General features: G+C 51.1%; 1 protein-coding gene across 1 annotated transcript in view; it reads right to left on the reverse strand.

The window, feature by feature from the left end:
- The window catches only part of CDH23 (cadherin-related 23), a 523,436-nt gene that overhangs the window by 31,494 nt on the left and 477,910 nt on the right, over positions 1-14,032 (reverse strand). The window contains exons 37-45 of the mRNA XM_006889037.1: positions 11,418-11,639; positions 10,996-11,115; positions 10,107-10,287; positions 6,997-7,130; positions 6,033-6,242; positions 5,415-5,522; positions 3,354-3,456; positions 2,125-2,250; positions 402-605 (exon numbers count right to left, since the gene is read on the reverse strand). Coding sequence (XP_006889099.1) covers positions 402-605; positions 2,125-2,250; positions 3,354-3,456; positions 5,415-5,522; positions 6,033-6,242; positions 6,997-7,130; positions 10,107-10,287; positions 10,996-11,115; positions 11,418-11,639 — 1,408 coding nt within the window. The remainder of the gene's footprint in view (positions 1-401; positions 606-2,124; positions 2,251-3,353; positions 3,457-5,414; positions 5,523-6,032; positions 6,243-6,996; positions 7,131-10,106; positions 10,288-10,995; positions 11,116-11,417; positions 11,640-14,032) is intronic.

Consider the following 14,032-nt stretch of genomic DNA (forward strand, 5'->3'; position numbering starts at 1 on the left):
CTATTAAACTCCACAACTTGAGTAAATGTTGTGAATCTTGCAAAAACATCAGATCCAATGGTTGGTAAAAAAACCTTCAAGAGCATGGAGTGGGGGTGGCATGTCTGATCTTGTAGCCATTTTGGTATTTTGGATATTATTGATGGGGACAGTTTTCTTTTATGAAGTAGGTAGAAGTCAGACTTGGACACCACAACTTTGCATATGGTCCTTTCACAGGCTACCTCATACGACATGGTTTTAAATATTGTAACTTTTCATCAGCCTTTGATGGGGCTCCTGGATAGTACAAACTATTAATACATTTGGCTGCCACCCCATGATGTTGAGGACTTTAATCCACCCATTGGTGCCCTGGGAGAAAGGCCCGGTGATTAACTGGGACTCGTCCTCCTGCTTACCTGGTGGGCAGTTCTCCAGCAGATGGACGGTGAGGGCATTTGGACTAAATGTGGGCCAGTTGTCATTGTCATCCAGGATGGTGACCAGCAGATCAGCTGTGCCATTGAGCTGTCCAATGTCCTCGGCCAGCAGCAGTAACTCCAGGATGGGAGGAGAGAAAGCCTCTCGGTCAATGATGACCCCTGATCTCACCGTCACCACGCCTGTCACAAAGTGCCATCAGTTAGGGAGGTACAATAGGGGAGATAGGATGGTGACAGTAAGACACGAAAGAAAAGAGACACTTTGTTGTTGTTGTTATGTATCATCGAGTCACTTGCAACTCATAGCGACCCTATGTACAAGATCCCTGAACACTGTTCTATCCTGTGCCAACCTAGCCATCTCAAATGCACTCATTACCACCACTCGAGTCACAGAATTGATCTATCTCATCGAAGGTCTTCCTCTCCTGCACCATCCCTCTATTCTCCCAAACATGATGTCCCTCTCCAAGGACCAGTCTCTCCTTGTAACATGCCTAAAATATGTCAGATGAAGCTTCAGAATCCTTGACTCCAAGGAGCATTCAGGCTTCACCTTCTCCAGGACAAATCTGTTTATTCTCCTAACAGTCCGTGGTATATTCAACACTCTTCTCCAGCACCACAGCTCAAAGGCATCAATTCTCTTTCTATCATCCCTAGTCACTGTCCAACTTTGATGCATAGCACGTAATTGCAAAGACTATAGTCCAGATCAGGCGCACCTTAGTCTCCAGAGAGACACCACTGCTCTTCAGTACTCTTGAGAGGTTCCTCACAGCTGACTTTCCCAATGCAATTTGTCTCTTGATGTCCTGGCTGCTGTTACCAAGAGTGTTGACTGTGGAGCCAGGCAAACTAAAACTGTTAACTATCTCAATCTCTTCACCATCCATACTGATGCTGCCAATTGGCCCAGTGGTGAGAATCTTTGTTTTCTTGATGTTGAGCTTCAATCCATATAGGAGGCTGCAGTCCTTGACTTCTGCAGCAAGCATTTCAGGGCCTCCTCAGTTTCAGCAAGCAGGGTTGTGTCATCTGCATAACACAGGTTGTTGATGACTCTTCCACCAATCCTGATGCCACATTCCTCCTCGTACAGCCCAGCGTTTCGGATGATCTGTTCTGCATTCCCTAAATATCTAACAACGCATCTTGATGTGTGGATGCTATGTGCCAGAATGTGGCATCTACAGTTTTCCTCCCTTGGTGTCCTATGCTGTCCTCAGGAGTCCTGCCTGGGACAAGTGACCAGGGTGGAGGATTGCCCTGCTCCACCGAGAAACATGTTATTGTGTGCCAAACCAGTCTTTTGTCCAGGACCAGACTGACGTGGCCTAATCTCTGAAAGCCTCAGGGCTGATGTAGGGACAGAAGAGCTGTGTTGGCTGTTTCTGACTAATGAGGGTGTGGGAGCCTGTTCAGGGGAGGTGCAGGGAGTTAGGTGGGCTTTCTGCCTAGGCTAAGAGGGACCAGCACATCCTGCCTGCTATCTCTAGCCTCCTCCTGGGTCCTCTGCCTATTTCCCCAACAGGACCCCAGGGCTGCTAGCTGTGGGCTCTGGGATGGAGAAGCAGTATGTCACGTGGAACCAGGATGCAGCATGGAGAAGGGGTGTCCCTAGCCCCTGCAGTGGGGCTGCTTCCACCCAAGTAGGGGGAGACTCAGCCAGGGGTAGTGACAGGAGAGGATGACTCACCAGTACTGTTGTCAATGTCAAAGAGGCCACTCTGAGTGCCCAGCAGTTGGTAGGTTACCACGGCGTAGATGTCCTCGTCAGCGTCCAGGGCCAGGATGGGTCCATTGAGCACCGTGATGGGGGTCCCTGGGCCGAGGGGAGAGCGGTCACTGCAGGGCCCCGCGCCCCCCCCCACCCCCCTCCCTGCCCATCCCGGTGAACTATGGCTGAGGATGGATGAGAGGGAAGGGGAGGGAGGGGGAGGCCAGGGCGGGGCTGCGGCAGCCTTGGCAGACTGAACGCAGAAGCCTGGGGAGCGGCCTCAAAGCCCTGCTGGGGAGAAAACACAACAGCGTGAGCAAGCCCCTGGCCCGCCCGAGCCACGCCTGCCTTCCCAGCAGCCTTTGAGGCTGGCCACTCCTGGGAGGGTCTGGGGGCTCCCTGATGTCCCCTTCCCGTGAGCGGGTCCTACCTGGGTGTACACACATGCGTCCAGTCTATCTGCCTGTCTACAGGGGTGCGCACGACACCTTGTGCGCAGGCGCCTGTGTGGATCTGACTAGGACTCAGTGTGTGTGTCCACATGGTAGGAGTCACAGCACGTGATCTGCTGGGGCATGGGCGTGTCTGCTTTGCAGGTGTGCACGTTTTGCATGGTATTGGCACCTGTGCCCTTGTGTGTCAGTACACACCGGTAAGCTCACTCATGTACCAGGTAAGGACACACACTGCCTTTGCATGAAGGTATACACAGGTGAAGCTTGAGAATCAAGCCACACCGAGGCCCTGCCAGAGCCTAGAAGGATCTCAGCTCATCTCTCTAGTATCTAAACTTAAAGGAGTGAGGGGGCTGGAAGAGGAATAGGCCTCGCACATGGAACATTACAGAGGAGACTGTTCCTTAGAAGGGAGAGTACGGGGAATGGTCTTTGTTGACCATTATGGGGCCCCTGACCCCAGCTCTGACTGCAGCCAGTCTTCACACAAATGCCCCTCTTGAAGGGTGAGCTCTCAGACCATACTGGGCTCATGGTCACAGTTGTCTATTCCAACCAAAAGTTCTGCTTAGAGGCCTGGCATCCAGCCGGCCAGTCTCTCCTCCTCTGCCCTTCTGCATCCACAGAGGTCTGTGCTTTAGCCTCATGGTAAGGCTGCCTCCCCAGACAGGCTTCAGGGGGGCCCCTACCGGGCAGGAGGTGTGTCCTCAGGCATCGCAGTGCCTGGCAATGGCAGGAGTTCCCAGCACCTACCAGCGGGAGAGTTCTCCATCACCTCTGCTCGATAAGTGCTCTCGGTAAAGAGGGGGTGGTTGTCATTCTCATCCGAAAGTAAGATCAGCAGAAAATCAAAATCCTAGGGGACAGGATGAGGTGCAAGTCAAAGGCCTTGTTCCAGCAAAGCACCCTAGTGGGAGGTGGTTGGGAGGTGTGGCTGGGGGAGCTGAGGGCACTGAAGTGAGTCATCAAAAAGTCTAAACCAGGAGTTCAGAGACCTGGGTTCAAGTTCATGGGATGGCCTTGGACCAGTCATTTCTCCTGTCTGGGGTCCCAGTTTTTCTTCCAGTCCAGTAAATGGGGATGTTAACTCCTTCATGGAGGTTGTTGTTCACGGGAGACAATGAGTGTAAAATGTATTGAATCATATCTCATTTTGAGTAATTAAAGGCTTCAGACAGAAGGATGGGTCTTGTTTTTGGCACCTCAAACCTGCCTGACACCTAGTCAGAGCCCACCCAAACTCTCGCTCACTGCCAGACTTGATACTTTCTGAACCAAGTCTGCTCCCATCTTAGGACCCTGGGGCACTATCTCCAGTTCAGAGACAGGGAAGCCAAGGCCCAGAGAGCGATGCGAGTCCTCGAAGTTACATGGTGACTTAGCAGCTGAGAAGGGACTAGAACCCAAGACTCCTAATTCCCACCAACCCATGCTGCTGCTTCCCAAGGTAATCCAGGCTCCTTCCTACTGGATTGGCAGGAAGGGAACCAGGAAGGGGGGAAGCAGGAGAGGGAAAAGGTGAGGTAGGGAGTAAGAGGGGGGCACAGAAAAAGAGTGGCAGATGGCTTCTAAGGACCCGAGCAGGGAGGATTCCATGCCTAAAAAGATGGAGGAAGTGAGCCCAGAAGAGCAGTGGTTTGTCAGTTAGCAGCTCAGCTGATCTGAGCCAGGCTCAAGAGTCCCAGACAGTGCTCTGCTCCACACCTCCTGGGCTGCAGAGAGACCCCGTCCCCAAAGGGGCTGTTAGAACCGACCACCTGTCAGTAAAAAGTCAGTGTCTTTATTTCTTGAGGGGAATGCCACTCGGAAGACGCTGCCCTTTCAGGACTCAGAGGCTGTCTCTCTATCTCTATCTCCCCCACCCCCGGGGAAAGATTAGAACCTTTATTCACTGCTGGTAGGAGTATAAAATGGTGCAACTGCTCTGAAAGGCAGTTTGGCGCTTCTCAAAAAAAGCTGGAAATAGAAATACCATTTGACCCAGCAAGTGAATTAGCTGTGAACCAAAGGTTGGTAGTCTGAATCCACCAGCCGCTCTGCTCCCTGGGAGAGAGCAAGGCAGTCTCCTGTAAGCAAGGCAGTCTCCTGTAAACACTTGCAGCCTTGAAAACCCAGCACTGACTGAGTTACTACAAGTCAGAACGTACTTGATAGCAGTGGCTTATTTTTTAGTTTATTCTCCACACCACGAGGCGTGTCAGATTTAGCAAGGAAATCTGCAATGTGTGTGAATAGTTCTACGAAGACTTGCAATGTGATACATCAGCACAAAACAAGTTGTTTGTTTTTCCTTTGAAATTGAGGTTTAATGGCATCCTGAAGTGTATTTGGCAGGCCTATTCCCCTCACCTTATTCAGAAAATGAGGCCATAGGTGAGTCTGGAAGGACCCACAGGAGGGAACCTAGATAGAGGCTGCATTTTTGAGTGCACGCACAACCCTGTGTGCAGACTACTTTGTTTGCACACTGCTGTGGTGAGTGTCGGGGCCCTGGTGCTGCGAGAGGAAGAGAATATTTTGTATCTAGGGGATTTTATAGCCTCGGATACTTGAAACACACTGGCTCCTTTGACCATCTCCACATTACGATAAATGTTTTCATCATTTTGCAGAAGAGAAAGTAGGTGATAAAATAAATGAACTTGTCAAAGCTACATATATGTGACAAGTGATTCTGGGATTTGAACCCAGCACTTGCTGGTCCAACGCCTGTGCATTTAATCCCTCAGGCCATGCTGTCTCCTGGAAGGGAGCTGTCTGTCTCTGTTTGCCAATCCCTCCCATCCCTGCTCCCACCCGGACCTCCAGCCTCACCCTGCGGGCTATGCGTGGATTCTCCGGGTTGTCTTTCACGGATACAGTCAGCTTGTACTGTGGGACCCGCTCTCGGTCCAGAGGCCGGTTCACGGTGACGATCCCTGTCTGACATGTGGAAGGCTGGTGAGCGGAGCAGTGACCTGTCCTCAGGTTCCTGCTCTGCCTGCAGCTCCAAGCGTGGTTGTAAATTTCCTCCTTAAGTACCAAAGACACAGTCTAGAGAGGGGCAAGCCTGGCTTAGATTTGAGGGGTCTTGCCAGGGCTCAGGAAGCCACCATCCATCAGGTCTGATGTGGTGTAGACATCATGGTCACATTCCAAGAGACCAAGTGAGAACTTCCTGGCCCTTCTTTGTACAGACCAACCAAGAGTACCAGCGCCACTGGTATCACTCCTACACATGACAAGCGTTAGGGCTCACGGGGAAACAGCGCTGGCTTAGTGGACCCCAGAGATGGTCAGCTGAGAACCCAGGCCTCCCCTATAGACCCAGTGGAGGGGTAGCTACTGAGAGCCTGAGCAGGAGTGCTGACAAATGCAGAAACTAAGCGTTTAGAATGGGTCCTCTTTTGCAGGACCCGCTGGAAGGCCTTCTGGAGTCAGTCGTGGCCCTACCGTGGCATTGATGAAGAAGGCCCTCTCTCGGTTGCCAGCAGTGATGTTGAAGGTGAGCAGGGCGTTGCAGCCGCTGTCAGCGTCACTGGCCAGGATGTGGGCGACAGAGCTGGAGACAGGTGTGTTCTCACTGATGGTGATGTTCATGGGTAAGTTCAATAGCACCGGGTCATTGTCGTTGATATCCAGCACCCGGATCCCCACCAGCATCTGGAGGCCGGACAAAGAGGGGGTGAACAGGGACAGGACACGGAGGAAGGGGGCCATAGGACAGGAGAAGAAACAAATAGATTGTGGGTGTGGAGGCAGGGGAGGGGGGGTGATGGACAGGATAGAGAAGACAGCAAGGGGTGGAGATTGGGGAAAAGAAGGTGGAATCGGTGGAGATGAAAAAGGATAATAAAAAAGGCAAAAGAGGATGCTAAGTAGGATGAAGAGGTCTGGCAGAGGGAAGGTTAAGGATGGCTGGGGCTGTGCACAGGGGCATGCCCACAACTGGGGGAGGGCTTGACATAGGGGTGTGGCCATGGTGGGGGAGGGCTGTGTGCAGGGGCGTGGCTGTGGTGGGGGAGGGCTGTGTGCAGGGGCATGGCCGTGGTGGGGGAGGGCTGCGTGCAGGGGCGTGGCCGTGGTGGGGGAGGGCTGGGTGCAGGGGCATGGCCAGGGGAGAGGAGGGCTGGGTGCAGGGGCATGGCCAGGGGAGAGGAGGGCTGGGTGCAGGGGCGTGGCCATGGTGGGGAAGGGCTGTGTGCAGGGGTGTGGCTGTGGTGGGGGAGGGCTGGGTACAGAAGAGTGGCGGGGTTGGAGGAGGGCTGAGGAGCATGTCTGGCTCTGACTAGTAGTATCCACATTGCGAGTCCTGAGAAAACTGGGAGATCTTGGTGGGGAAAGACATGATCTGGTTCACAGGGGTGTCTCACTGGAATGTGGAGTGAAGCCAGTGGAAGGGGGTCTCGAGACTCACTGTGGAGCTGAGTGGGGGCACGCCCCTGTCTCGGGCACAGATGGTCAGGTTGTAGAAGGCGATGGTCTCCCGGTCCAGCTCCACGTCCTTCCGGACCCGCAGCACCCCTTCCACGGGAGAGATGAGAAACTCCCCTGGGGGTGCCCCGGAGAGGCCAGAGTCAGCAGCCCTGAGCTCTGGCCTCTCCTGCTTCCTCTAGCAAAGCTTACTCCCCCAGCTCAGAAGCTCATGTGGATCTGAGGGCTGCAAAGTGCAGAGGTGAGGGGAACAGGTGACTCCTGGGGGTACAGGTGAGCACTGTCCGCTCATGCCCCTGTTGTGTCTGTGATTAGCCAGATCCTCCCAAAGCCTGGTCCCCCAATTTTAGAATAGGCCACTTCTTCCATCTGTTCAGCGGGCAGCCTAGGGACTGACCTGGTTAAGGGAGCTAAACTGAAAAAAGTGGGGGCTTTCTTTCCAATGTCCTTGTGTGGCACAAAGAATTACGTATTTCCTACTAGTCAAAAGGTTAGTGATTTGAGTCCACTGAAGGTTACCTTGGAAAAAAAGTCCTGGCAGCTTATCTCTGAAAAGCCAGTCATTGGCAATCCGAGGGAGCACAGCTCCACTGACGCACACCTGGTCACCATGTTGCCAACCTTCTTTTCCCTTTCAATCCAAGTCCTTTCTTTCTAAGGGGCTTTCTTTCTAAGAACTCCTCTGCTAAGCAATCGAAAGGTTAGAGGTTCAAATCAACCCTCAGCTCCTTGGAGGAAAGACCTAATGATCTGCTCCTGTAAAGCTTACAAACTAGAAACTAGAAAAGCGATAGGGAAGTTCTACTCTGTCATGTGAGGCTTCTAACAGCGATAACACCCACTTTATTACCACCATTGATTAGAAATCGGTTAGTGAAGGTCTCAAGAACTTTTCAAATGTGTGATCCTCCTGGACATCATATCTTGTTAAAGAAGGAAGGGAAAGCAGAAGGTGGGTGGGAAAGCAGGAAGAGGGATATTGGAGAAGGAAGGACAGAACCAAGGGATGTCTTGCTAATGGTGAATGGAGACATTGGGACAGGACAGAACCTGAAGGAATGAGGAGCTGGGGCAGGAAAGCCCCCACTCTTCACTCATCCCAGGCATTGAGTCACAGGTGGGGTGCACACAGGGTTCTCCCAGGCCATGAGGGTCCCTGACTTTCTGTCTCTGACTCCTCAGGTCGCCCTTGGGCTCAGGCCTCGTCTTGGCCTTACTGGGTAGCTAGGTACCCACGAATGTTGGGCTCTCAGGCTCTGCATTGGAGGGGATCGCGAATAAAATCCTCTGGAAAGTGAAACTGGGTCCAGAGAAAGGGGATGACTCATCCCAGCTCCCTCAGCAAGTACTTGACAGTACAGGATCTGAACCCAGGGCTCTGAGTCTCGGCTCACTGCATCCTTTTCCAGATCACATCACTTAGAGCTGATGGGGTGGAAAGGTACAGAAGGAGGGTGGGAAAAAGCAGAGGTGGGCTGAGAGGAAAGGAGCCAGGGGAGCAAGTAGGAGCCCACTGGAGTGGGAGTTTTGGGGGTGTGCACTAGGCAAGGAAAAAAGGGAGGGAGGGTGAGCACTGGTGTAGGGAGAGCTTTAAGAAGTGAGGTTGCCCTAGAACCTTGGAGGAAATTACTTTGAGAAATGGTATAGGAGGCTAAGGTAGGGTGCTGACTTATCCTAGGGCACACAGCACAGACAGGGCATGGACAGAGGCCCAAGTGCCCCACCTTTTCTCTGCTGGCCTCTTCACATCCCTCACCATGCCTGTCTTGCCTCCTACCTCTGTGACTGACAATCACAATCCACCAAGTCCCACTTGGCTGGGCCTCCCCCAGTGGCCTCCCCCTGCGCTTCCGCTCTCAGCCTGCCCTTAGTCCACAGGCCTGGCCTTGCCTTGAGGCACGGAAGCTGCTGGAAGCAGGATTTCCTGAGCTTGGCATTCCAAGGTCTCCAAGATCTGGGGATTCCCTTTTTTAGGGATTTCCCAGACCTGACTTATCCCTGGTCAAATGCATACCAATTATCTCTTGCTGCTCTCCAAAGTCAGGGAGACCCCACCCCTTCTTAAAGACAGGGATGAGGTGCTGGATGCTCAGAGGAGAGGGGCCCGAGGGAGGGGAGGACTGGGCTAGATTTGTTCATAGCCAACTTGTGGGGAGTGGCAGGCTAAATTCTTTTATTCCCCAACTTTCCCTGAGCCCCTGACTTCTTCCACATCTTCTGGAAATAGGTTGCTAAAAGCTTGGGCTTTGGATTCATTCATATCAGGTCTGCATCCTAATGCCACTTTTGTGTGCGCTTGGCACATTACGGAGCCTTAATGTTCTCATCTGGCAAATGGGGCTAATGAAGGGTTGCCATGGGCAGGGCTGTGCTGGTAATGACAAAGCCTGTCCACCCCATAGGTGCTGGACTCAAGGCTGCTCTTAGTGTCATCATGGGATGCCAGAAGGGGGACCAGGGAACTGAAGGAGCTGGGAGTGTCAGGAAAGATGAGGATGTAAGGAAGAGACACACGGGGTGGGCCTGACCAGCAGAGACACAGCGGTCCTGAGAGGGCCAGGCTTGGAAGGAGAGGAGAGTGAGCTTGGCCTGCTTCCCATTTGTTCACTGGTTACACATCTCCTTGCACCTGGAACAGTCCAGCCACAAAAGACATCTCCCTGTGATGGGAGCCCTTCCATGCTCTGGCTGCAGCGGTGGGAAGGTGACCTGACCTTAAACATGTCACCTCACCCAGTGGTGTGTGGCTAAACCACCTCTGGGCTGTGTGGCTCACAAGTGGCCAGGATGCTTGCTGGCCTCCACCCTCGTGTTTTGAGGAGAAGCTTTGATTTCTGTCAGAAATCAGTGAGGTCAGTGACCATCGGTGGGACTACAAACCCCTGTCCCCCATATTTCACAGTGTTGTCCCCACATCCCTGTGAAAAGGTCAGAATGCTACTTTCCTCATCCTGTGGCTGATGAAGGAGAGAGCGTATAAGGTGGGCCATGCCTTGAGATCTCCTTTGAAACCACCCTGTTCTTGATAAGTAGAGGAAAGGACCCCTACATTCTGTCCACCCAGGCCCACCAGCCCTTCCAGGTCCAACTCACCCAGAGGGTCTCCAGCCACAATACTGTACTCCACCTGGCCATTGGGGCCGGAGTCCCGGTCATGGGCCAGGAAGGTCCACACTCTGGGTCCCGGCTGGCCCTCAGTGACGTCAAATGGCCCCTCGTAGTCCCGGGGGAAGGTAGGCACATTGTCATTGATGTCGTTCACATTCACAAGCACCTGAGGTGATGGACAAGCTTAGCCATGGACTGTGTCTTGGTCAGCCTGGTGCCAGCCTAGCTCTTCACTGGATCTCAGTCTCCTCATCTGCAAACTGGCCCCCATATAGGAATATATCAGCCTTGAGAGACTGAAACAAGGATCTTAAGGGAGTTTGGAAGTGGAAGGGCCTTTTAAGCTGTGTATGTGGATGAATTATTATTACCAAAGCTCTGGTGGCTTAGTGATGAGGAAATGCGCTGCCAATGCAAAGGTATGTGGTTTGAATCTACCAGCTGTTCTGCGCAATAAAAATAGGCAATCTCTTCTCGTGCGATTTATGGTCCAGAAAGTCACTGGAGGGTTAGCTATAAGCCTGTTCTGACTCTAAGACACACAACAACAACAACAATAACAGTAACAATAACAGGGCCCCTCCACCAGGAGGTGCAGGAGTGGGCATCTGAGTCTCTGCTGGTTTGAGTTCACACTCTCCTCATGAAGAGGAGGAAGGCAAATGCCATGATCTGCCTGATGTAGCTGCACAGAGAGGTTCAATGACTTCCTCAAAGTCACACAGCAAGTCTGAGTTGCTGAGACCGGGACAGGGCTCTAGGATTTAGGCCTTTCTAAGGACACTCAAATATTTAGCTCTTCCTCTTGCTTTGGAAATTTCTGGGTGCTGTCCTGTCATCATCCTCAAGCTGGGGTGTGTCCCCGTCCACTCACGGTGGTGGTAGAGGTGAGGCGGTGCGACAAGATGGGGCACTGGTCTGTGGCGGTGACGGTCAGGGTATAACGGCCATGGCTGATCTCATAGTCCAACTCCTTTACAGCACGGATGACGCCCTAGGAAGGAACAGAGAGGAGAGGAGGATGGTTTGATGAATGGGAGATCTGAGCCCCCTGGGAAGCAGCTTCTTCACAGGGTACCCTCTGGCCACCGCAGGAGCTCAGAACTAACCTCCAGCCATGGTGTTGAAGTCTTGTGCCCTCTTCACCAGATCCCTTCACCTGGGATTTTCATTCTCCCAGCACTGGCAATCTCTCTCTCTCCCCCAGACTCCATCTCCTCTCCCCACCCCTCATGACATCACTGGGCTCTCCACCAGTTCCTGACCCTCCTTCTGGACCCACAGCCAGGTGCTAACCGTGCGTCTGTGGATATGGAAGGTGTTGATGATGTTGCCTGAGACAATGGCGTAGGTCACTGTGCCATTGGGCCCCTCATCTAGGTCCAGAGCCTGGACAGTGATGAGACTGGCATTGATTGTGTCCGGGCCCTCATCCAGCAGCACCTCGTAGTGGGGCTGCTGAAACACAGGTGCGTTGTCGTTCTCATCCACAATGGTCACGTACACGTGGGTGGTGGCCTATGGGAAAGAAAAGACTAAAATTTTCCTTGGTCAGTTGGTCTGGGGGGTTGGGGTGGAGCCAGGCAGATGTTCTCCAAGATGGGACTCCCTCAGTGGGACCCCACCTCAGACAGGATGCAGGAGAAGAAAGGCACACAGTGTTGTTATCTACAATTGAGTCGGTTCCTGTTCCCTGGAAGGAGATGGTGCTTAGCAGAATGAGATGAGGACTGGTCTCGTGCCATCCCCACAACTGCCTCTTTATCAGACAGTGTTCAGTTGTGATTCACATGGCCACAACTCACTGGCTGGTTTTTAGAAGTAGATCACCAGGACTTTTTTCCTAGTCCATCTTAGTCTGGAAGCCTCATCGACACCTATTCTGCATCAAAGCAACATGCAGGCTTCCAATGACGGTTGGGTGAGGGCTGCATGTGAGGTGTATTGCCCACACTGAATCTGGAAGGCAAGAATTCTACCACTGACCCATGAAAGCACATAATGTATTTTTCAAGTAACAAAACAAAACAAAACAAAACAAAACAAAAAGGCATGTGATGTTCCACTAAAAAGCAACCTAGTTCCAAAATGGCAGTTTCGCACTTGCATCAGCACAAGGCAGACATCATCAATTAGTACCCATGACAGACATTACTAATCAATCACAGCACTGCTGATGTACAACCTCAAGGTCCTCCTCAGCACAGTGATCTACTGATTAACACTGGTATATGAGAAAACTGGTATCCCAGTAGTCGCCAAACTCCCTCCACAACTTGTCTTCAGTTTGCTGCACTGTGATGGTATTCATACTGCTATGATGCTGGAAGCAAAGCCATGGATCTTTAAAAAACCAGCACAGTCACCATAGCAGACAGGTTTCATCTGAGCTTCCATAGGAAGATAGATGAGGACGAAAGATCTTGGAGTGATCTGCTTCTTAAAAAATAGCCAGTAAAACCTTATAACCTTATAAATAGCATCAGAACATTGTCTGATAAAGTGTTAGAAGACAAACCTTCAAGTTGGGAAATATTCAAAATGAGGAGAAAGAGCTGTGAATATCCCTTAATAATCGGAACGTGGAATGTATAAAACATGAATCAGGAAAATTGGAAGTTGTAAAAATGAAATGGAGCACTTGAAGATTAGTGGGCTGAAATGGACTGATATTGGCCATTTTGAATTGGATAATCAGAGAGTTTACTGTGCTGGGAATGTAAAATTGAATGATACCACATACATTGTAAAAAAAGAAAGGTCCAGATCTTTCTGAAGTGTAACGCTGCCAATGCGAGGATTAACATTCATAGTTAATATCCTAGTTAATAGGACTATTCAAATTTATGCACCAAACATCAATGTCAGAGATGAGGAAACTGAAGATATTTACCAGCCTCTGCAGCCTGAAAATGATCAAGCATGCAATCAGGTGCCTTGATAATAACGGTTAATTGGAATCTGAAAGTCATAAACAGAGAAGTACCAGTAGATGGAAAAACAGAGAGGGCTTGGTGCTAGAAACTGATTCAGATATCCTATGATAGAATCTTGCAAGACCAACAATCTATTTATTGGAAACACCTTTCCCCAGCAACTTAAAACAGTTATGTGTGAACCTCCCCAGATGAAATACACAGGACCAAGGCAACTACATCTTGGAAGTGTGGAGACAGCAGAGAAGCTCCACATCATAAATCAGAACAAGATCAGGGCCTGACTGGGAAAGAGACTATCAATTGCTCATATGCAAGTTCAAGTTGAACCTGAAGAAAATGAAAGCAAACCCATGCAAGTCAAAGCATAATCTTGAAATATCTCATGTGGAGTTAAAGATCATCTCAAGGAAGCTCTCGTGGCCTAGTGGCAAGAAGCTGCCCTGCAATAGCGAAGGCATGCGGTTCAAATCCACCAGATGCTCTGTTGGAGAAGGAGGGGCAATCTTCTCCTGTGTCAGTCAGATCCGATTAGACGGTACACAACATGAGAAGAAAAGGAGGCGGGGGGAAAGATCATCTCAAGAATACATATGTAACATTCAATACCGAAGGCCAGAGGGGCTGTGGAATGACATCAAAGATAAACAACTTAACAGGAACTAATGACCACAAGAACAATCACCCCCAGCTCATAACGTGGCTTGTTCCAGGATCTTACTGACTCTGGGCCTCCTGCCTGATCACATGAAGCAAGAATGCAATGCTCAAGCCCAACACAGTACTTAAGTTTCACTCATTGCTCACTTGGATGAAAGAAATACATGTTTTCAACATTTTTTAAGGGGAAGGACACTGGGTATGGTGCAATTTCACAGACAGAATATCTTAAGCTGGGAACAATCAAACTCATAAGACACAACTGCATTGCAAAGACCGATTCTGCAGCACGAATATGTGTGATCAGCCATCTCT

Source organism: Elephantulus edwardii, unplaced genomic scaffold (assembly GCF_000299155.1).
Source record: "Elephantulus edwardii isolate Elephantulus edwardi_28Jun2011 unplaced genomic scaffold, EleEdw1.0 scaffold00074, whole genome shotgun sequence".
Classification (NCBI taxonomy): domain Eukaryota; kingdom Metazoa; phylum Chordata; class Mammalia; order Macroscelidea; family Macroscelididae; genus Elephantulus; species Elephantulus edwardii.